General features: G+C 32.6%; 1 protein-coding gene across 1 annotated transcript; it reads right to left on the bottom strand.

Moving 5' to 3' along the window:
• Positions 1-13,137: 13,137 nt before the first annotated feature.
• On the bottom strand, positions 13,138-19,850 carry LOC148627358 (tumor suppressor candidate 2-like). Its single transcript, XM_088571692.1, has 3 exons — positions 19,645-19,850; positions 16,650-16,758; positions 13,138-16,431 (listed from the first exon to the last, which is right to left on the bottom strand). The coding sequence occupies exons 1-3, from the start codon at positions 19,776-19,778 to the stop codon at positions 16,363-16,365; spliced, it is 312 nt and encodes a 103-aa protein (XP_088427818.1). The 5' UTR covers positions 19,779-19,850; the 3' UTR covers positions 13,138-16,362.
• Between the last annotated feature and the right edge of the window lie 3,008 nt (positions 19,851-22,858).

Genomic DNA, 22,858 nt, shown 5'->3' with positions numbered 1-22,858 from the left:
TGCTATTTAACGTTTCAGACGCCCGTGCAGGTCCGGGTATCAAAAGAATAGGCCTGCAGCAGCGCTAAGCTTGTCGTATAAGGCGACTAAATAGTGCTCAGAAACCTGGCCGGGGCTAGGCGCTCTGCCCATAGAGCAACTGGGATGTGTGCCTCAGGTGGTGGAATGGGGTACCCCTGGCGTGTTGCATGCTGGGGTTGTCAGGCTATAATACGGAAAACCTGACCGCAAACCATAGTGGTGCACCGTGTTGGGAAAGAGGCCACGTTCCTCGCATGTTAAAGACCCCTGTTGTAGTATTCGATAGCAGTAGGAACCTTTGAGCTCCACCACAGGAGGCTAAATTGCCCGACCTTACCCATCCCCCCTTTTTCCAGTGGCAATCAAAATTTGTCGACCCTAGTATCCTTGCGACCCATCCTTCTTTTTTTTCATTTCATGTTCATTGTCTGAATATAGCTGAAATATTGCTGCTCGGACGTTAAACCCCAACAAACAAACAAAACAAACAAAAACGTTTCAGACTATATGTTTTTTTAAAAAATATATACAGAGTATATTGCATCTTCTGAATTTCAATACACATCATAGGTATAACAATTGCATTTAGAATTATTTAACTGTTGTACTGTTTAATAGAGTGTAAGAAGCATTTTCTATTTATTCTGTGTATTTATTCCTTAAAAAACTCAATATTTCAGAACAAAATAACAGAAATGGAGCTAATCGGATAGAATTTGACTGAAGGTACTTCAAGTTCAACGCAGTATGTGTGAATGCCTCGCTCTGCAGTTTTCCAGATCACAATTAGCATTTTTGTCTATTTAATATATAGCGTGCAACTCAATATTATCATTTATCAAAAATAGCTTATTACAGCTTCCTTGAAAAAGGAACATTAAAAATAAAAGCAGTCCTTCTTCATATTTACGTAATGCAGGCCAGTTTAGCAAGATTTTCAAAAAAGCTTCAACAACACCCCCAACCTGGTAATCATTTTATATTTTTCTTGGTAGAATTAGATGATAATCATTATGTTATAGGTAATAATATTCCACGAAATAATTTGGACCACAAACTCATAAATAAAAGTGATAGGCTAGTTTTTAATCTATGTCCAAAAACAATTTATCTTTGTATCCTAAATGGGAGAACTGTCGGCAAATGTACATGTATTATTTGTTTTTATATAGTGTTGTAAATTATATGCAAGTATCTACTGATATGTTAAATATAGTCGGAGATATTACAGTACATAAATTCAGTTCCATATCCAATAACTGCATGTTAAGCTGTTCTTTAACTACTAAATTTCATATAACTATATGAAATCTAATTAACTGGATCCCCTTCCTAATAAACTTTTACGGACAAAAGAGGCAGTTGAATTATATAACCAAAAACATCAATAGTCTTGGCAGCAAAAACAAAATTTGAAAAATGTTTGGACACTAAACATGTAGATATTATTAATGCAGATTTACTCTTATTCTACAGAAAAAAAAATACAAATTAATTCTGCAAAACTAGTTAAAAAGCATCCATAGGATACAAAAATGAATTGTAACAAAAATCACTGGTTTAACGAGTCTTGCAAAGATCCCAGGAATTTAGTGAAAATACTGGGAATAAATTTACCGAAAAAGATGAATACAGAAAAAAAATTATTCACTGCGATCTAAATATTGGCACTTGTGCAAACATGAAAGAGTAATAAAGGGAACCAAGGTTATAGCGGTAATCAAAAGAATGTAATCCAGGAACAAAGACCAGAATAACAAATAACTAGAATCATACATACAAAGTAACAAAAGTAAATGAGGAACTCGGACTCCACTAAAAACTACGAGCATGGACCAGGTGCACCGGTAGGGTAAGCGTCCTCTGTTTTTCTAGAAACACTCGCCGCGTTGCTCATAAAACGTCAAGTCCGGGGTAGAAAAACGAGGAAAGGTGAACTATGACCCGTTGAATAAATCAGTTTTCATGGTGCTGATGGATACATCATAACGATCCACGAGTTCATGATGACGACCATAAAACTTCTGTAGTGATGACTTCAATCTTGTAGCAACATAACTCTGTTCCAGAAGCCTATTTGTTAGAGTTCTAGCGCGATACAAAGAGTCTGCGTAGTTTCGGCAAGCTCTGGCATAACGTATGAGTTGTGATATGAACACTCCTTACGCAGGAACGGAAGGGATGTTGCCACAGATGAAAGGAAAGTTGACAATAGTTTTCCTTTACCCTCGATTTCTAAGTGTAGGTCAAGATATGAGGCTGACTCCACAGTGTCTGTAGTATCCTTAATCTCAAGTTCTTTGGGGGTAGATGCGATGTATAAAATCCCAGAAATTAGGATTGTTTAAAGATAATATGTCATCTATATAGCGGAAACTGAGATTAAAGGATCTAGCCAAACGATATTCTTTCTTCCGAATCCAATCAGCTATAAAGTCAGCCTCATAAGAGTGAAGGAATAGGTCAGCAAGTAAAGGAGCACAATTGGTTCCCATTGGAATGCCGACCGTTTGTTGAAAAACACGTCCACCACACTGGATAAATATCGATAAAAAATTCCAGCATTTTGTACACATCTTCCTCTGTATATTTGGAAGATGATTTGGAATTATTTCTTACAAAGAAATCTCTACCAAGAACTGTATATTTATATCTAGGTGTACCATCATTTTGGAAAAGCAACGATGTATAATGTTTTTAGGTCGGGATTTTAACTGAGTATGTGGAATAGAAGTATACAATGTTGAAAATCATAGGTTTTAATGCTATTATATTCAGATAATAGCCTTGAACTGATTGTCTCCAAAACATACTTCGAATTTTTCAGGATCCACATTGAATTAATACCACTACGAATGTAACAAGTGTTGTAGTAGGACTGCAGACCCTCTTTGACATTTGTGAATATAGAAGTTAATAGTTTTGGAAAAGGTTTGGTGGTACATTTTGCAGATTTTGCTATGAAACTTTGTTTGTATGGATTCTTGTGGAGTTTAGGAATCCAGTACATAGTCGGTGAATCACAATCATCGTCCTTGGTAGAGAGACCAAAAGAAGACAACACAGATTTATGGTTTTCCACAATCTCTTTTTTGAAGAGTGTGGTAGCAGTATAGGTCTTATCACTGCTGGTACGAGGACACAATTAATTTTCACACAGAGTTTATTATAGCATTTTTCAAATTAAAAAAAAAAGCTACCGCTTCAAATCAAGTGAAATTTTGAGAGCTGAATAAACCATCTTACCTCAAACTTCCATACAAAAATTAGAAATTTGCACCATCATTTTTCAATTTTAACTACCTCAACACAGAGACCCCTCACATTTGACCCAAAATGGCTTCCAAGGGCCAAAAAGTTCACCTTTTCTGACCTCACTAAATCACACCCTATATGTATTTTTTATCAATTCAAGATATCTATTAAATTATTTCCATTATTCTTCTTTCAATTGAACCAAAAATGAATAATAAATTCTAAAAGTAAGGTTGTCTAAATAATAAAAAAATACCCTTTTAAAATAGGAACTATATTCGTATACAACGAATAGCTAAGGGCAGATAATTGCAATCTCGTACCTGCTATTATTTTCTACGTCTACCTCTGATAATAAACATTGGATTGTCCCATGATGGAGTTTTTCCCTTTTCGCACGTTTTTTTTTGCTGTTTATTGATGTTATTACTTTAAAAAAATTTCTCCTCAGAAATTTCTGTACAGAATTCAATGAAAGTTGGTATTTATGCATTTTAGGGTATCCTATACAAAATGAAAGTTCGGATTTTTTATCGATTAAAACATGGCCGCAGTTACTAGATATAGAACATAGGGATCAGGCAACTGTTTTCTCCAAATCCGTCAAGTTTAACCAAATTCTGATAGGATAAAAGTATTCATCATAATCAGATCTATCTGTGGTCAAATTTTGTTGAAAATCTGTTGACCGATGTTGAAGTTATTGCCCATTATGGATGTTTTTGCTGTTTTTGATGTTATTACTTTCAAAAATCTTCTTCTCAGAAACTCCTGTAAAGGATTCAATGGACGTTGTTATATTTGTTTTGAGGGTATCCTGAACAAAATGACCGTTTGGGTTTAAGATTTGTGAAAAAAGTTGGCCGCTGTTACTAAAAATAAAACAGACAGTAGTTTTTTGTATATATCTCCAGAACCTTTAGGTTTAGCCAGTATCTTCCAATTGCTGAAATGATTCTTATTATAAGGCCTACAAAAGTCTCCATGGAATCAAAGTTGTCAGACGATTCCATGTAAGAGTTATTGCCCTTGAAACAATTAACAAGGTGAACAATTCAGGCTCCTGGGAGCATCTTGTTTAGTACACTGTAAGGCATATCAAAACAAACGTTTAACATTATTTCAAAATAAAACGTTTTTTCTCAATATGTTTCAACCTAAGAATTTCAAACAAATTTTTAATCTAATGTTTAATCATAATTTAGGGCACTTCCTAATACTGATTTCTGTTTATATAATATATTGCCTTGATATAAGAATTAATATGTTATAATGTAAAACTGTATTATGATCATACTGCATGCTTCAAAATGTTAGTATACAATTATGTTTGTTTGTATTATTATTGCCATTGGACCATAACCATGTATTGTTTGATGAGTTTGTGTCAGTAAAGAATTTGTAGTTTGTAACTTCGATAAGTACCTGAATAGTAGGAAATACGTTATTTATAAGTATCCAAGTATTTACCGCGGATCTAATGAATGGAATATTTGAATTTGAAGTCTACTGTTATCCACTGCTCCAATTTGAAAGGAAACCAATCTGTTGCTTAAAAGGTACATCATTACCTGCCTCAATTTAAACCTTAATTTCCTTCTGACTACAGGCAAAACTTTTGTATCTAGAAGAAATTTAAGGCAAAGCATCCCCTAAATATTATAAATTTGCATGCATTTTATCTAAATTATATCAAAACCTGGCCTGACTTTTGTTGTTTCATTTTATCAATTCTGCATAGAGGGCGAAAACGAACTAAGTCTGGTTATTTTTTCAGATATTCTCTTCGAATTAAAGGTAATCTCTATTCACATGGTCAATAGAAAGAAAATTGCAACCTTTACACAATAATTAATTTAAACTGTGTAAATGAGTGGACCATATCAAGTGAATCTCTGTATTCTCTGCAGAATAAAAAAAAAGTAACCCCCACAAAAGTTCGGATAGTCTTTGATTTAATTTTACATAAACTTATTGTTTCGTTTTCATATCTAGGGGGTGTTATGTCTTTAAAATATATCTAGATATCTCAGGTTTATATCCTCTCAAGAACGTGATATGCACCTTCCCAAATGCATTCTTAACCATAAAAACCCATTCAATTATTCTGTACATCTGTATACATTTTATCATACTGAGAAACCAAATTCATACTTAGCAGAGGAACACTCCTAAGGTGCCAACTTGCATATCAAACTTCTGTCACATCTTTTCCTTCATTTTAGCTGACAACACCTCTGTGTAAGTTTAATGGAATTTAAATAAACTACATGTAGTAAATACATGTATACGTACATCTTGTCTTAATGTACATTCGTATCTTACAAGTTAACAAGGTGGTTAATGTATATTGTCAAAACCTATAACATCCTTGTAAACGCAAACACATGAAGTTAATAAATCTATTAAAATAACTACATTTAAACTAAGTAACACATCAGTACAAAATATTTACATAAACACAATATTCAATGAACTATTCTATACATTATATAGGTTTAATACTTTCAGATTCAAAATATGAATATTTACACCCTGTCTGAAAGGATCAGTCTTCGACATTTTCAAATTCAAAACTTAGTAAGACCTATTTACATCAAAAGTAATATCTTGCATTAAGATACAGTTATCATGATCCATTTACTGGTAACAGTGAAGTCCTCACAACGTAAAAGCCAAAAAAGGCTAATTGACAAAATACTAGCATCATAGAGTCTAGAAAACCCTTTTTAAAATAATGTACAAATCTCTATCAAAGTAGACAGAGGTACAGGAAGTCTTTTCTTTAGAGCTAAATAAGAACCTTGAATACTTCTGATACCTCTCAATATACATTTTAACCTATCATTATACTTGATTGGATCTTTTCTACCTTTTCTTAAGTGAAAAAGCCTAGCTAGCTCCAGATAGATAAATCTTAATAGTGGCTAATTTGAGATCTAAGGCTTGATAACAGTATGTAACAAAGTTAATTAAGAACTCTTCGTCTATAGTAGGCAGGTCTCCTGGTTGGTTAGCTATACCATACAAGGTGACAAATTGGCAGAAAAGTTCAAAACCAGTCTTATAAGCTGCTGCGGTATTTTCACTAATAGAAGTGTTCCATAACCGTTCCTTGATATCATCAAATCTTTCCACTGAATACAAGGTGTTCGAAATTGATCTGCCGATGCTGCTAGCTGTCAAAACTTGCAGTATATGTTTATTATCGCTACTGTAGACATGTTGTCGCAATGAAACACAGTTCAATGCCTAGCCCAAGTACTACCTTACAAGGCTATAATCATACATGTAGCTATGGGAAATAACTCAAATAAGGCCATAGAAGTTTCTTTGTTGTGCAAAATATGTGAAGGAAACTTCCCTTGAAACCACATGGTACCATAAATACCCCCAAATGCGCAGTCTGTAGCATCAGTAAATAAATGCAAATCAGATGCTGGAGTAGGAGTAAGATTATAATTTAGAAAGAAAGAAACGCCATTCCATCCAGGCAGGAATTTCAGCCACATTAGTATATCCAATCTACATTTTTGGGTAAAATAAACGTGGTGATGCAGTTTTAAACAGTTGTGAAAAGCTTAATTAAATACGAAATAAATGAGCGTTAAAGATAAATTACTCTGCATGGAAAATTGAGATGATCCAATAAACTGAGTAATTGTCTCTTTGTACATAATTTTAATGTCAGAAATTTCTTTCTTTATGATTTCACAAATCCTTTCGATTTTCTTTGGTAACCGAGCTTCCATATATTCCGTATCTAATATTACACCTAAATATTCCAAACGATGAGTCGGTCTAACAGTCTTATGGGGTGCAATCGTAATGTTCAACTACCTGAATAAAAAGTTAATATTGCCACGTTCTATCAGCTTCGTAATTTGGTGGGTCAATTGTAAGAAAGTCATCTAACAAGTGTAAAATTTTATTCACTTTGAAGACATTCTCAGCTATCCAGCATATTGCAAGAGATATTTGGTCAAATATTTTCGGACTTGACCGATTGCCAAAGACTAATCTAGAATAAAAGTAATATTTATCCTCCCAATAAATACCATGAAATGGCCATTAATGTTCTTCTATTTGCACCAATTGAATGCATCAGAAATATCGGTTTGGCATAGCAAACTACCTTTCCCACATTTTTTGATAATATGGTTGGTATTGTCAATAGTAACATACTGCAGCAGTGAAAATCTTTCTTATCAATTAGGTCATTTAAACTAGGGTTATCTAAATCACCGTGGGGTGCCGATCAATCCATTATCATTTTTTTTCTTTTTGGAATATTTCCCTTCGACGATGCCTATTGGATTAATGCGGTATAAGTCGTAAGGTATATTAATAAATGGACCATAGATGAAACCTTCGTCTAGTTCAGACTGAATATATTTTGAAGTGATATCGGTTGATGTCTAGCTGATAACATTTTTTTACATATAACTGAGGAAGACGGTAATGGAGAAATACCAGTAACAAAGCCATATTTTAGACATGTCACTAAGTTTTGCACAAATTCCCTATCTGGATGGTTGCATAATAGTTTTGAAAATTGTCAATATCTAAAGCAATAGACACTAGGCCTTTTGTGTGTAAGGTTTGAATGGCACTTTGGAGGCTATCAAGTTTTTTGAATAGACATTGTGATTTCCCGTGCTTTCTTACATATAGCACATACATGTAAATTGTTACATTTTGGTCGGGTACATCCTTTCTCTGCATTAAAGTTATTGCAAATTTCTAAACCACCATACCTAACCCTAAGTCTCCCATAAGCATCGGTATGCCTATTGTCATTCAGAACTTGTTGAAATCTCTATAAATTGGCTGTGCAATCCTAGAAACATTAAAGTTCCTGACATTGTTAGGGCAAAAGGCCACTGAATGGTTTATACTCTGACAATTTAAACATGTGATTAATTTCATGTCGGCAAATATATTGCATAATAATGTGTTATTCCTGACAGACCAATCTACTGGCAATCCTTGATATTTGAGGTGGGCTGCAGCACTAGCACTAAACAGCGTATGGTACTCATAAAACCGTTATCAACATACCGGCTTGCCATTTCTATAATGTCTCTTTCATAAAGATCAAGTACAGCATATCTATGTGAGAAAACCTCACACATTAATGATTATTTATATCCCGAAAGCGTTAATAAATTCTGCTATTGACAATTGTTTATTTGCCTGGGGTCGGGACGTTCATTGTCTTCCTTCAGAGTAACTAAAATGTGGTATGAGCAATGTTGCCAAATCAACATCCTCACCCTCTAATACACTTTGCGTAACAAAGGTGATACTGTTTTAAAGGGCAAGGATTCCTTTACAAAGCCGAACTTTGTTTTGACGAATTAATTAGGATTTGTGTATTGTGTGTTTGTAAGATTTGAATTGTCAATACAGTTAAGATTTAAATATGCTCTGCTAAGTGTTGTGTCTTCTTGGAGTTCTTCGGGAACCCCAGAGCTGTATGGTCATGTTCGTTCTTAGCTCTGTGGTCACCTCCAGGACAGGGCTTCCTGCAGCCGTTGACACGTGTCCGGTGCCTTTTAACGTTTGAATGTCATTTGTAACAGAGTTCATGTCCTTCTGCGTTGACGTTGGCTGACAATTCTCAAATTACACTGAGAAGTTCATTGTTTCTTTTATGATTCTTTTCATGCACTACCGGAAGTTCCGTTTCGGCCATGATTATCTCAGCTGTTCCATCTGACGGCCTAACAGGTATAATTTCAGCCTTTCCAATATCAGGCTCTTCAGCTGTTACGGTTACCTCGCGTGTATGACCATATGATTTATACAATGAAATCAAGTGTGATCAGCGCGCGTTCCCAGGAAAACTTATTTCAAGTCTTGAAAGTTACGATGCACATTGCGACCCCTGTTGTCTGCCTTCGGAGGCATCGTTCGTGTGTTATAATAAAAATACTACGTGATTTCCGTAACAAATGCTATGAATAGATGCACAAAATGATAGTAAAACGGCTATTGAAGTCCAATAAATATGAAGTTTGGAAAGCTACATTCCATCAAGTGAAATGCACTGAAATTCGTTTGGGGTCCAGCCGCCTCAGCCTAAAAAAAAATCCATGACATCATGCGTAAGTCATGTGACTTGTGTATGTCTATCTAAAAATAACTGTGAAGTTAGGGGAACCAGGAAGGGGAGCATAAATGTATATAAACCTACATTAAAAATGTACAATGTGTGTAGAGTCAGAAGGAAATAAGTAGTGAAATTGAGGCAGTAATGGAGAACTTAAAAACGCAACTGGAGTCGGGAATATAGAAATGACTTTAGTTTACATCTTGAAATATTTTGGTTTGGTCTAATAATATGATTTTAGGCCCTTCCTACGAGGAACAGAGCTATTCATACTCAAATTACTCATTTAACTTCATTGTTAATGCTCCATTATTTTGTTATATTGATGATGTCTCAACCAATGGGAATATGAAAGACTTTCTATGGTATGTGTCTGTGTTCAATATTAAAACAATCACATTCTAAGTGCTTTCGTCACTACCTACTTTTTTTGACAGAGGATCTGCATATGTATAACGTCGATCACGCTCCATCCATTATGAAAAGAAACTATTAAAGTAACAATCAGTACGAATTACAGGTGATATGTTATATATCACATGTATGATTTGTTCGAATAATATAATTTTGTAGTTTTAAAGCATTTTGCAACAAATTTGTTGTGTGGATTCGCATTTGAAATATCCAGTTACAAAATGTACTATGAAAAATTTGTTTGATATTACAACTATAGGAAATATGATAGGAAAAGTACTAATATGATACATCGATTTGGTCTAGAGATGAAAATATGGAGAGCAATGTTAAAAAATGTTAGAAAAATATTATTTTGAGAACATGGTCCTACCTAACGGAATTAATTGAGGTTCGTCATAACAATTAATTTTGTCAATAATAAACACCGAATTTCAACACATCATGATACAAATACTTGTGAAACCAAGTGTACGTATTTGCTAAATGGATAAAATAGGCTCTCAACCTCCGATATGTTGCTCATTAAGTTGGCTACTTGTCCCTCCTCCTGTTCGTCCGTCTGTCATCCGACGCAATATGGCAATAATTATACAATATGCGAAATTACCAATCTGGTATAATTTCAATTGGCTTTACACATGTTTCAGAGAGTAACTTCCCATCAGCGGCATTACAATAAAACATGTTAAATGAATTTTGAATATTTAATTATTACTATACCAAGATATACTTATTATATTTTGCTAAAAATAGTTGAATATATGTGTAAAATCTACATTTTTATGCAAAGTTATATATTTCAGAATAAGATTTTGTAGCAAATCATCTCAGAAACTATGAACAATTATAAACTGAAAAAAATCTACAGTTACCAATTTCATATGAAGGTTTTGATATTATAGTTCGGAAAAAGTCCGATACATATTTATGTAAAAAGTATTTGCTTATAAACAGCATAGTGTTATTATAATTGTTAAGCCTTTTTGTTGACACTTTATTTTGGGTCCTCTATGGCGTGATTATAGGATTGTGTATTCAAAATAATTCACTTACTACTCTCCCTTGGGTTATCTAAAATATATTGTATAATCAGGTCAGTATATCACTGTTATTGTTATAATATATGAACATTATTGTTACTGTTAGTTTTAATTCATGTTTGTCTCATTGTGAATATCATATATCATAAGTAACATCGATTTGAGTCACTTTTACATATCTCGTTATTGGCTCGTTGTTTATCCTTTTATGAATTTTGAAATTTATCTATGTAACTATGATCATGTAACCTTCCAAATAGTAAAGTTTAGGTCTATAATTGGATTATGAATACTTCGGTAAACGAAAGAATTTTCAAAGTTCTGCACCAAAAAACAAATTAGCATTTGTTCTAGGTTTTCTAATATTAAGCAATGTTTGTTCTCTTTTGCATATAGCCAATGAAAGAAAAGTGCAGTTCTAGACAACCCAATTCTAAATCACATCAGATCAAATTGGCGAGCCAAATAAAAGCAAAAAAAATTACAAATTTCGCAAACTTACTGATAAATTGTTTAATAATACAATTAACACAATGGTCTAGACTTGGTACAGGCATTTCAAAATGACAGGTGGGTTAAACCAGGTATAATAGCCCTAAAACTTATCTCACTGAAAATACATAAGTACCTTCATGCCATGCTTAATGACAACACTGTGAGATGTTATTCCTTGAAAAACGTCTACAGTACATTATATATCGAAATTTGTAATACATATAACGGTATTTAGTATTTTATAACTACTGGGTCTATGCCACATAAGGGTCCCTGAGTGTATTCACCAACCGAGTAGTCAGATCTCTCTTACCCCGAATTATATCAATTTTTTTTATCATTATTATTTAACAAAATTAGCAGTATTACAAATTTCATAACACTGTGGCGTTATTCCTGGTATTACACATGGTAGAACCTCTTGGTGATGGATTTGGCTTTCTATTTTGATAGTTTTGTTTTGAGTACATATTGCATACAATCAAATTTTCCTATATATACGATTCATATACTGCTGATGAGAGGTTACTCCTTTAAACACGTGTACAGCATATCGACATTAACAATATAAATGAAATATAAATGATTGGTACTTAAGTATTTGGTACAAATAATTTTCTTTCAACCGTGTTTTCTTCGACATGCTGTATTTTTTTCTGTTTTCTGTCCATTTTAAATTTGCATCTTTTGTATCTAAAATAAAGTTTCAGTGTTAACCAAGAATCTCTGACTCAAAAAAAAAGTCCCATTAAGTCTTCAAAATTCCCATCTAATGACAAATTGACAGTAACACACGTAGGCAAACAGAGTGCAGTTTTAAGTATAATTTAATTTGAAATAAAAAAATTTCAAACATTTTTTTAAACTTTCCTAAGGCTAAGACTACCATTTTACAGGCATTAATATCATCATTTTAAATTTTGTAGTTTTCTTTTCTGTCTTTTCATTCAGTTGTCGTAATTTATACAAGTGTTAAATTAAGCTGTTTTCAATTCTACGATTTTTCACTGATTAATATTTTGGATCGTTATGGTGTATCCATCAGCACCATGAAAACTGATTTATTCAATGGGTCATAGTTTTCCTTTCCTCGTTTGTCTACCCCAGACTTGACTTTTTATGAGCAACTCGGCGGGTGTTTCTAGAAAAGCAGAGGACTCTTACCCTACCGGTGCACCTGGTCAATGCTCCCAGTTTTTAGTGGAGTCCGAGTTGCTCATTTACTTTTGTTACTTTGTATGTATGATTTTAGTTACTTTATGTTCTTTGTTGTGAATGTCTGTTTTCCATGTCTGGTCTTTGTCCCTGGATTACATTCTTTTGATTACCGCTATAACCTTGGTTCCCTTGATTATTCTTTGAAACAAATGCCAAAGGGAAAAACTATCTTTGTATAATATCGAGCAACTCATATGAGGCTAATGATAGACGTTCAGTACCGGAATATATATCAGACAAGCCCGCAGAAATGGGTCAGGGAAGTGAATTCAAAGTGAAAGTACTTTTTGAATTGGTTAAAAAAAATACAATTCAAAAAGAAAGAAAAAATAAAAAAAAAAGAATTATTTACAGTATTTAGGTCTGGTACACTGAATTATTTTTTAAGAAATGGACAACAGTTTACCTATCCTATCTCACCCCTTTCAGCCTTTTTCCCTTTTTAGTACCTTAACACACGTGAGAAAAGTGTTTTAGAGTGATGCTTGGTTGTAGGCTGTACCTAACTCATATTATGTATAGCATTTGCAACCCAGTTTCAGTTAATGACGAAACAAATAAAAAAAATACAAGTACTTGTTTTCTTTGGTTTTATTTGTATTCATTCATTCATAGAATGACCTGAACTGTTTATCAAAACATCCAATAAATAAACATATATGTACATAGTGCAATAACTGCAAAAATAATAATATTCTGTACAAAATTTATAAACAATTCAAAAGACAAAATATACAAATAAAAATTGTTTGAAATTAGCTCTGTGAAAAAGGTTAGAGTTCTGATTTTATTATGAGTGGCTGATGTCTAAATGAAAAATTATGACAGAAGTGAGTTGTTGGTGGGTACTACAGATTCTTTGATTGATCAATACCTTTCCCTTTTAAATCAACTTCAATTATTTATTCAATGTTTTTAACATTCATACGAGATGAAAATGACGCTTTTAAATTAAAATAATATATGACAAATACCAAAAGTGTGACTTTATTGGTTCAAATTTTCAAAATAGAAAAAAATATATTAAAGGACTATTTGTAAAGTCTATTTATAAACTTATCAACTTATCTTTATTTCATGTCTTACTTCTGTTATGAATGCAAAGAAAAATATGATTTGACAAAATTTCATGCCAAGACAATTACAATGACAAAACTAGAGGTGTCGGCACAACACAAATGCCTCCACTTGCAGTACCATCAGTACTCCATCAAAATTAACAAAGCAGAACAGAACTCAACCTCTGTGTGTAATTTATTGATATAAACCAGCAAACTAAACATCAGATCAATATTTCAAGGCATTTAGAAAAAAAAAGTCTGGAAAACAATAATGAACAGAAATTTGTTTAAAGGGGTAGAACTCCATCAAAAGTCATCGAACCAGAACAATACATAAACTTGATCTGTAATTCATCAATACATACCTCCATACAAAAAAAATCAGCTTTTAGAAGAAAAAAACTAAACAGAAAACTGGTCATTATAGTATTTTTTCTAAGTTAAAGAGTAACTCATCAATATACACCTGCATCGAAAAAATTTGATCAAAATCTTAAGGCATTTAGAAAAAAAGACCGGAAACTTGGAAAACTGGTTGTCACAGAATGATGGACAAGGATAAAACAATATGGCCTGACCACTCCATGGCAGGGTCAAAAATAAGACTTGACTTTATAAAACTATTCTACATCTACATATACAAAGTTTTCAGCTAATTTTTTGTTTATGTCAACAGTGAACAACTATAAATGAATTATTCACATTTGTTAAATTTGTAATCCAAAAAAAGTGACTAGATTAATTAATTAAAAAACATTCTACACTGAAAGCTTGTTTTATGAATTGAAAGAGGGTGCATTGTAGAAAAATATGTTAAAAAAGAAGATTGTTGTGACACTTTGGTAGGAGGAAGTCCAAATGAAATTAAGCAATTTATATAGTTAACTGTCATCTATATGATAAAAATCAATTATAAATAAAATAATAATTTTGATCCCTTAAATGTATATCATAACATATTAACAGTAAAATTCTTTGCTATACTATCTGTCACATATATAAATACACAAAATGATACAACAAATTACATTAAACATATCAGGACATTATCACAAATGTAGAAAAAAACACCTGAAATACAATGTTTTATCACAAGAATGCAAGCATTCAAATGGAACATTAATTATTTAATATTCAGTAATACTAGAATGAAAGGGCATAGGACAAACATCACATTAACAACCTGTAGTGTATTACAAATATATATATATATATATATATATATATATATATATATATATATACACAGAACATCAAAGATTTTGAATTTTAACTGTTTAAGCAACATATTACCTTGTAGCATCTTATTTTATGGTCGTTATCATGAACTCGTGGATTGTTATGGTGTATCCATCAGCACCATGAAAACTGATTTATTCAATGGGTCATAGTTTTCCTTCCCTCGTTTGTCTAGCCCAGACTTAACTTTTTATGAGCAACTCGGCGGGTGTTTCTAGAAAAGCAGAGGACTCTTACCCTACCAGTGCACCTGGTCCATGCTCCCAGTTTTTAGTGGAGTCCGAGTTGCTCATTTACTTTTGTTACTTTGTATGTATGATTTTAGTTACTTTATGTTCTTTGTTGTGTATGTCTGTTTTCCATGTCTGGTCTTTGTCCCTGGATTACATTCTTTTGATTACCACTATAACCTTGGTTCCCTTGATTACTCTTTCACAAGGTGCTAATTTGACATATTTCAGCTGTTTGTCCATAACTGCCAAAATGAATTCTACTTAAAATTTACTCTGGAATTAAGGACTTAAGTGTGCCACTAATGATCCACCAAAATTAAAAACACCAAAATTTTTCGCATACCTTTTTGCTTCAAAATCGTCAAATTGTACACACACCATACAGTATCTCTTATATATAGCTCTGGTGGTCCTCATGTTATTTTTAAAACTTCAGCATTTGTTTTGCTTCTAAAAGATTAACACGAAGTTATAACAAGGCTTTTTTGTTAAATTAGGTATAAAAATAAACAATGTGATACCAATTTTGAGCCAACGTCTCCTATTCCATATGAGTTTTATATAAAAAAAAAAAAAAAAAAAAAAAAAAACGAAACCCTATTTTTAAACCCTATCTTTTTTAAAGATCTAAAATCAATGTCCACAATTCCTGACTGTTTAATTCCCAACGTTCTCAAGAACATACTGCTGAAATACACGTATCGATTTGGTGATCAGGTAAAAAAACTTTGGATGTTCCATAGAATAAAGTTGTATGCATGGTAAAAGTTAATATTTTCAAATAACATGAATAATTTTCTTTCTACATTACTTTTGAAGCCAAATTACAATGTACCCTGCAATGTATGCAATGTTTAAAATTAAGAACTCAGAAATAAGAAATATCACTATAAATCAACAATATAATAAAGAAAATAGAATGATATTTAATTACAATTAAAGAAATCAATACCAGTCATCACAAAATTGTAATCCCCATTCCATCTTAATAATTCTACATCTTTTCTTGTTGTAGGATTTACAAAAAAAATAATAAACTGTAGTGTTCAGAAATAACTATGATGAGAATAATTAAGACTTTTACATATTTCTGTTAAAGCAATATACATTGGTTTACTGGAAAATACATAGTTAAAAAAAGTGACAGCAATTTTTAGCAAATCACAATCTAATAGCCCACTAGAAGAATTAGCATGCTCTCTGAATCATGATGCCACATAATAATGATGAGATTAATGTCACAACAGTAGACTAATACTCATCCTCTGTCATCTGGCTTCACACAAAACAATGGGTAAATCTGGATGTAGTTTTGGATATGGCAGGTCTACCTCTCCCTACAATACAAAGAAAGAAGGCATGTTATGTACATGTATGCTACATTACTTCATTACAAGAATCTACTAAGAGCAAAGCAATATCAAGATAAGACATTGAAACACTTAAAAAAAATCTTGTAGTATTGGTGGTCAAGAGCCAATAAATATTGCCATTTTACATATATCAAAAACTTCATTTCTAATGAGCCATGTACACTTATTTTATATTCACCAACCTGTGGAGTAAGATTCTTATATAGCCTCTTCATTCTAGAATGTCCACCAACAAATACTTCTTCATAAAATTCATGGGCAAGGTCACCTTCATCATCAAAGAACATTGAGCTATGGAATACAAAACAATAAAGAATACTTCAACAATTCTATATTTTTACATACATGTCTTCAGTCTAAGAATGTCCAATTTCAATACATATATTTGTACTGGAAAACAAACCAAAATAGAGGCAGGTTAGTGTATAGTTTTCAATAAATACCTTTAACAAAGAAAAATACCATACTATCAGAAAAAAATTGCATCAAGTCAATATTGAATATACTGTAGAATAATTCGGGACCACAAGGGAAAAATTTGAATTTTTAAATTAATTCTTCAGTCTCCGATTTAATGATCATACATGAAGGTGAGCTTAAAAAGGTCAAAGGGGGATACTGTTGATGGTGGAAGGTTGTATCTGGAACATATCTGAAAGTATCTGAAATCTGAATACTGTATCTGAAAGTAATTAGAATAATAGAAAAGGTCTGACAAAAAGGATTTATTTCATTCCCCCCCCCAAAAACCAGACCCATTCCAATCTGTATATACTGGTTCATATAAGTGACCCCCCTTCCCCTCCCCCAGTGCAAAATGGAAGGTGGGCAGGTTTCACTAGTCAGTTTAATCTTGGGAAGCTAATTTTTGTTTTGCTCGGTAATAGTACATGAAAATGTAAAATGTACAAATGTACAAAAAATGAAAATATCCGATGAAAACATGAGAGATAAACATAAAATGCAAGGTTTTATATTATAGAACTAAGGGAACCTGATACTTTTGCTTTGGACTTCACTCGCACTTAAGGCTATTGCTTTCCTCATATTATCACTGAAAAAAAACGTATTTCAATGAGTTTTCTAGATACATACACCTTGTTTTCAGATTTTCTATCTGGTTTTCAGATATTTCGAACTACCCATACAGGGATCAAAATTAGTCTAGATATTTCTCTAGATCACATGTCTAGTAGACAAAAAAAAATGCCTAGACCTGAAAATAAGCCACCAGACCGATTTCATAGCCTTACTCAACCTGAACTGAATAACACACGGTGGTTTGTTTTTAATAAAAGTGACAATTCATTCATTTTTGAAGTGTTTTTTATTGCTTTGAAGTCTGGATCTTTTTAGAAGATAATTTTTAAAATAAATGTTTTGAAATGATGCCAGATAATGGAAATTGGTACTTTGAAGAAAACATAAAATATTATCTTTAAACTTGAAAGGCTGCAAACTTTCAATTGATTAACTTGCTATGACACAACAATCTTAACTGCAACAGTGAACACAATTTATTTATCATCTGGTTCTAGCTGAAAGTCAATGTCAGATTCATATTCAGACTCTGAGCTTTCATGGCATAAAGGATATCACTAGCCTTTATGATTTGTTTAGCCTTCTTGTGCCAGTCAAGTGTACAATGTATCCTCATTTAAGTTCTTTGTTTTGGTTACACGTAAACTTGCTGTCACCATCCCTACTAACGTGTTCATGACAATATTTATAATACATCAATTCCTTTTCTAATTTGTACTGAAGCCATTTGTATACAGTTACCCAATGATTCTGAAATGTTCAACGCCTCTTTGTTGAGTCATACACTTCATTTTGTTCCCCTATTTTATTGGAGGATTGTTTTCATGGGTTAGATTTACATGTAGATACCCCTTCAAAGTGTTGCCACATGTTTACCTTCTTTATGAACTTCTCTGCTTTTTCCCGCACTTCCAATACTTATCTTTGTGTTATGAGAAAGGGTGAGAAGTTCCGATTTCACATACCTGCCAACTTACACAATTTAAGCATGTTTTTCACGATTTTTACCATTTTTCCCACTTACACGATTTTTTATGTCAAATTTGTCCCAAAACCCAATTTTGTCCAAATTACCTAGAAAAATCCTAATTCAAACCCCTAAATTTGTGTTTCATTTACATTTCTTTGATTAGAAGAGTAATAGATCTGACAAAAGGTGTTAATTGTTGTCTAAACAGGTAAAGGAATGTTTAATGACCGGTAAATAATCCCCAAAGAGCAATCAGTTGATCAGGGTTATCAATGATGATGATTGACAATTAGAAAACAAATCTGGATCAGTCTACAATTTGTCAAATACTGTCAATTTAATACGTATAAAAATTTGTAGAACTACATAAACAAATTATAAATTTACCAGCAATTGTACAAAATGAGTTACCTCCCCTACAATTTTCAATTAGTTTCCGATAGAATAGAATTGTCTTCAATCTTACTAAAGGATCATGATTTGTGATATGCTGATGTTACTACAAATGTATGCTGAGGTCTATAATCAATCCATTACAATAACAAAATAATTTGAGATTTCTTATAAATTATGTGTAGAGATGTGCACTATGTGTTTCATGGTAGTAGAAATACTTGAAATGTTTTCTCATTTATTATTTAGAATTTAAACTTCAGCATTTCAATTAGGTTTGGAGGAATCCACCACAAAAAGGGGCTTACAAATATCAATTCATTACATTATGTGTACATGCTGTTCAACTGAAAAGGGCCCTGTATTACTGGAGTAGTTGTCTTATACATTACAACAGTAAAACCTATACAGCTTACAAAATATGCCGTAAAATTGTCCTTTCACACACCTCACCTGGAAAACCCCCATGGGGATTTTCAAATATCAATGTATGTTTGAAATATGCCTTTCAAATTCCATTATCTTTAAAAGACTGGCATTATGAAATTACTCATTCTGTATACATTTCCGGAAAATTATTCTAGACCACTGGACTGGTACAATAAAGCATTTTGCCAGACCATTACTGATTTTACTAGACACGGGCTAGGGGAGAAATAGTACCAACTACTGCTAAGAAATAAAGCCAATTAGACTTAACTTTACTTTCCGTTACTTCTGTACCCTAGTCTAGCTTCATATATTTGAATTTAATATCTTAATAATAATCTCACCTTGTACGCTTGTAAACAAACGGTGTGGCTCTTTGAACTGTAAGTGAAGTGTCTTGTGATTCATCCGATTGTGTAAATAAAGATGAAACAGATTTTGTAACTTTGTTAGTTAAACCAGACACCTTTTGCCCCATCTTCCTCTTTAAACGGTGTATGCAATTTATTCTCGTTCACATTTTCTTCTATCGGATGTCTAGGAAGGGGAAGCAACCGAATATCATATATTAAGATACACCTATAATGAGTCGCACTTATCCGATGTTGTACAGCACCAAAAAATCCATTTACAGCCACTTACTGATATTTAAGAATTGATTAAAATCTGTCATCATATATATTTTTTAAACCATCAAGTCGAACAGGTAATGTAAATTCCATAAGCACTGTTGTAACATAGTTAAAAAAAGTAGTGTGAAGTTACCAAGTCCATGGATTTATATATATCTTACACGCCAGCTAGGGGTATATTATTCATAAAGTTAACAATTTTCTTTAAAGCAAAAATATCCTTTTTTAAAGATATGTTGAATACTACGGGACCAAGGATGGATCCCTGATGGATTTTGTAGTAATCATACTGAATTTGGAGAAGGACCGTTCTGAAGCAGATGACCTACCAAGCAGAATGTAATGATCTGTAATATGACAGACAAACGGCCAACATATTTCGAAAGGTCTATTTTAGATTATAGCTATGTAATACGTATAGTTGTTTTCAATGTTCAAGGGGTCTCGGCAAAGTGGTCTGACATTTTGTTTAAAGCACAGAAAAAGATTGTTAAAATAAGTAAAAAAAATGATAGGTGAGATTACCCTTTTATATATATTTTTGATATTGTGGATCAAGCGCATGCTGAACGATAATTTTTTTACCCCAGCAAAGGAGTTCTTGAAGTCTGTTTAGAAATGTGTTGGAATCTAATGAGATGATTAAAGGGTAAAGAGAAAAAAGTCATACGGCGGGAAAGGTCATAATTTTGGTAGGAAAATTAAAAGTCGCAAGAAAAATATCAAAATGAAACAAATACACCATGGACTGTAAATATAATTTTTGTAGTGGAATATTAGGCTATATATGGTGACCTCTGTATACATATTTCATATGTTGTGGTGATTTCAATAAATGTCAGCAGGGTATCGTCATTTTTATTTCGGATGACGTGACTCCCTTCTTTACTCATATTTTAGGTATTCATAATTGAAAAAATGATGTACCTAATATATCTGATCAATTCAAGCACTTAGATTTTTCTTTTGGGGTGAAATTACTATAATATCGGAAAAATGGGAATTTTCAGAATTTATGAAATTTCTAATATATCACCCGACATTGTCTTTTTTTCCCAAATACTGTACTTTAAAAAAGATTTTGTGTGATACGGTTCATTAATATAATGTCTTAGCTTCAAAATGATAAAAAAATGCCTCAACGTGAACTAAAATGTTAATTTTTGGCATATAAACGGTGTACAATAGACATGTTGCGTTCTAGTATTTTAATTATTGATGTATTCAAAATACCTACTCATTTCAGGTGCGTATTTTTCAGTTTCAATATGACAGTAATGAGTTTTTCATAAAATTGGGAATTTTCGGATTTTCATATTTTCTTCCATTTCAACGGTAATTGGCATTTTTTCAAGCACCCTACATCAAACAAAACTTTTGTATAGACACACACATATATGTAGCATCTAAGCTTTCTAATGAGCCAAGGCATCGCATACTTTAACGAAATCCAAGCCATAAAGGCGAAAGAATTGTACCCCATACAAACTAAAATTTCCGTGAAAAACCCAGAATTCGTATGTGGTAGATAAGCATCTTTTAAATGGTGTTGGATATATGTATGCAATCATTCATGGTAGTTCCTTCTTAGAAACCTTATATGTATAAAAATAATTATAGCAAACAAAAGTAAATCATGTAAAAATTGTGTTATTTTAAACAAAAACTATACAATTTACGTGCTAAAATGCGTGATCATCTGTTTTATTCTTAAATTTCCATTTTTGTAATATTTTGTCGTCTTCGAGGCAATAAAAGCATAATTTTGCTTGACAATGTGATTGATACAAGAAGATCTCCATAATAAATGCCTGACAGACATTACGTACAATCCGTGTATGCTATAAACGACCATTTTCTTTCACATAGAGGCAAATTTTAGTGGGTAGGGGTACCATTCTTTCGCTCAAATTGCCTGGAATACGTTTAATTGTTAATTGCCTTGGCTCATTCGAAAGGTAAGATGCTACATAAATGTGTTTGAATATACAAAAACTTGTTTGATGTAGTGGAAAAACATTGCCCATTACAGGCGAAATGGAAGAAAATATCAAAATCCGAAAATTCCCAATTTCATGAAAAACTCGTTATTGTCAGCTTGAAACTGAAAATAACTCGCCTGAAATTTTTCGCAATTTTTGATAAATTCTGACTACGAAAATCGCCAAAATGCATCAAAAGAACTTCAGAAGTATAAAATGTGATAATACTAAACAGAAAATACCAAATAAGCCATTTTTTACTGGAGCATAAATACTCTAGGCGTTTTGACATTGAAAAATATGTCAATTTAAGCGATTTTGCGGCGGGGTAGGGGTACATTTTTTTAACTTTACCGCAAAACCCTAAGCGTTACCACAACTTTCTTGGTACTATTGTAAAGCTGAAACATTGGGCTACGTGATGATACATACATGCGTCAGTTTACTTCGTTCTGTAGAAGAAGTTCGTAGATAAAAAAACTTTATAAATAGATATTTGCCTCAACGAGGTATAAAAAGTAGCTAAAAATAAAAAAAAATGCTTTCGTTTATTTTTTGGCGACAAAAAAATTCGTAAATCGGAGGTATAAGGGTACCTAAAAATCATATTTTGGTTGATGAGTGGGGGGCTGAGGGTTATCTCAGCCCACGTACTAATAAATTTCCGTTGCGAATCTAGCGTCTCTTAACCGGCGATACATGTACCGACGCAAATCAGTTCATACTCAGTATTTGGCCTAGATCTCCTGGTGTTGAAACTGATAAAAAAAAATTTCTTTTAAACTTTTAATATTTAATGAGTGAGTGTAATTTGATAGTATTTTGATCTTTTCACGAGAAGTAATGAACCGCTGAAACAAAGCCAGTGTTATTGTCAACTTTTTAAAAGATATGACTAGTATTATTTACACATAACAAGTAAAGATGCACCAGATAACCGTGTG

Source organism: Perna viridis, chromosome 1 (genome assembly GCF_037379345.1).
Source record: "Perna viridis isolate PV_CMFRI_1.1 ecotype Kerala chromosome 1, ASM3737934v1, whole genome shotgun sequence".
In the NCBI taxonomy this organism is placed as follows: domain Eukaryota; kingdom Metazoa; phylum Mollusca; class Bivalvia; order Mytilida; family Mytilidae; genus Perna; species Perna viridis.
This window is presented reverse-complemented; position numbering and strand designations above follow the sequence as displayed.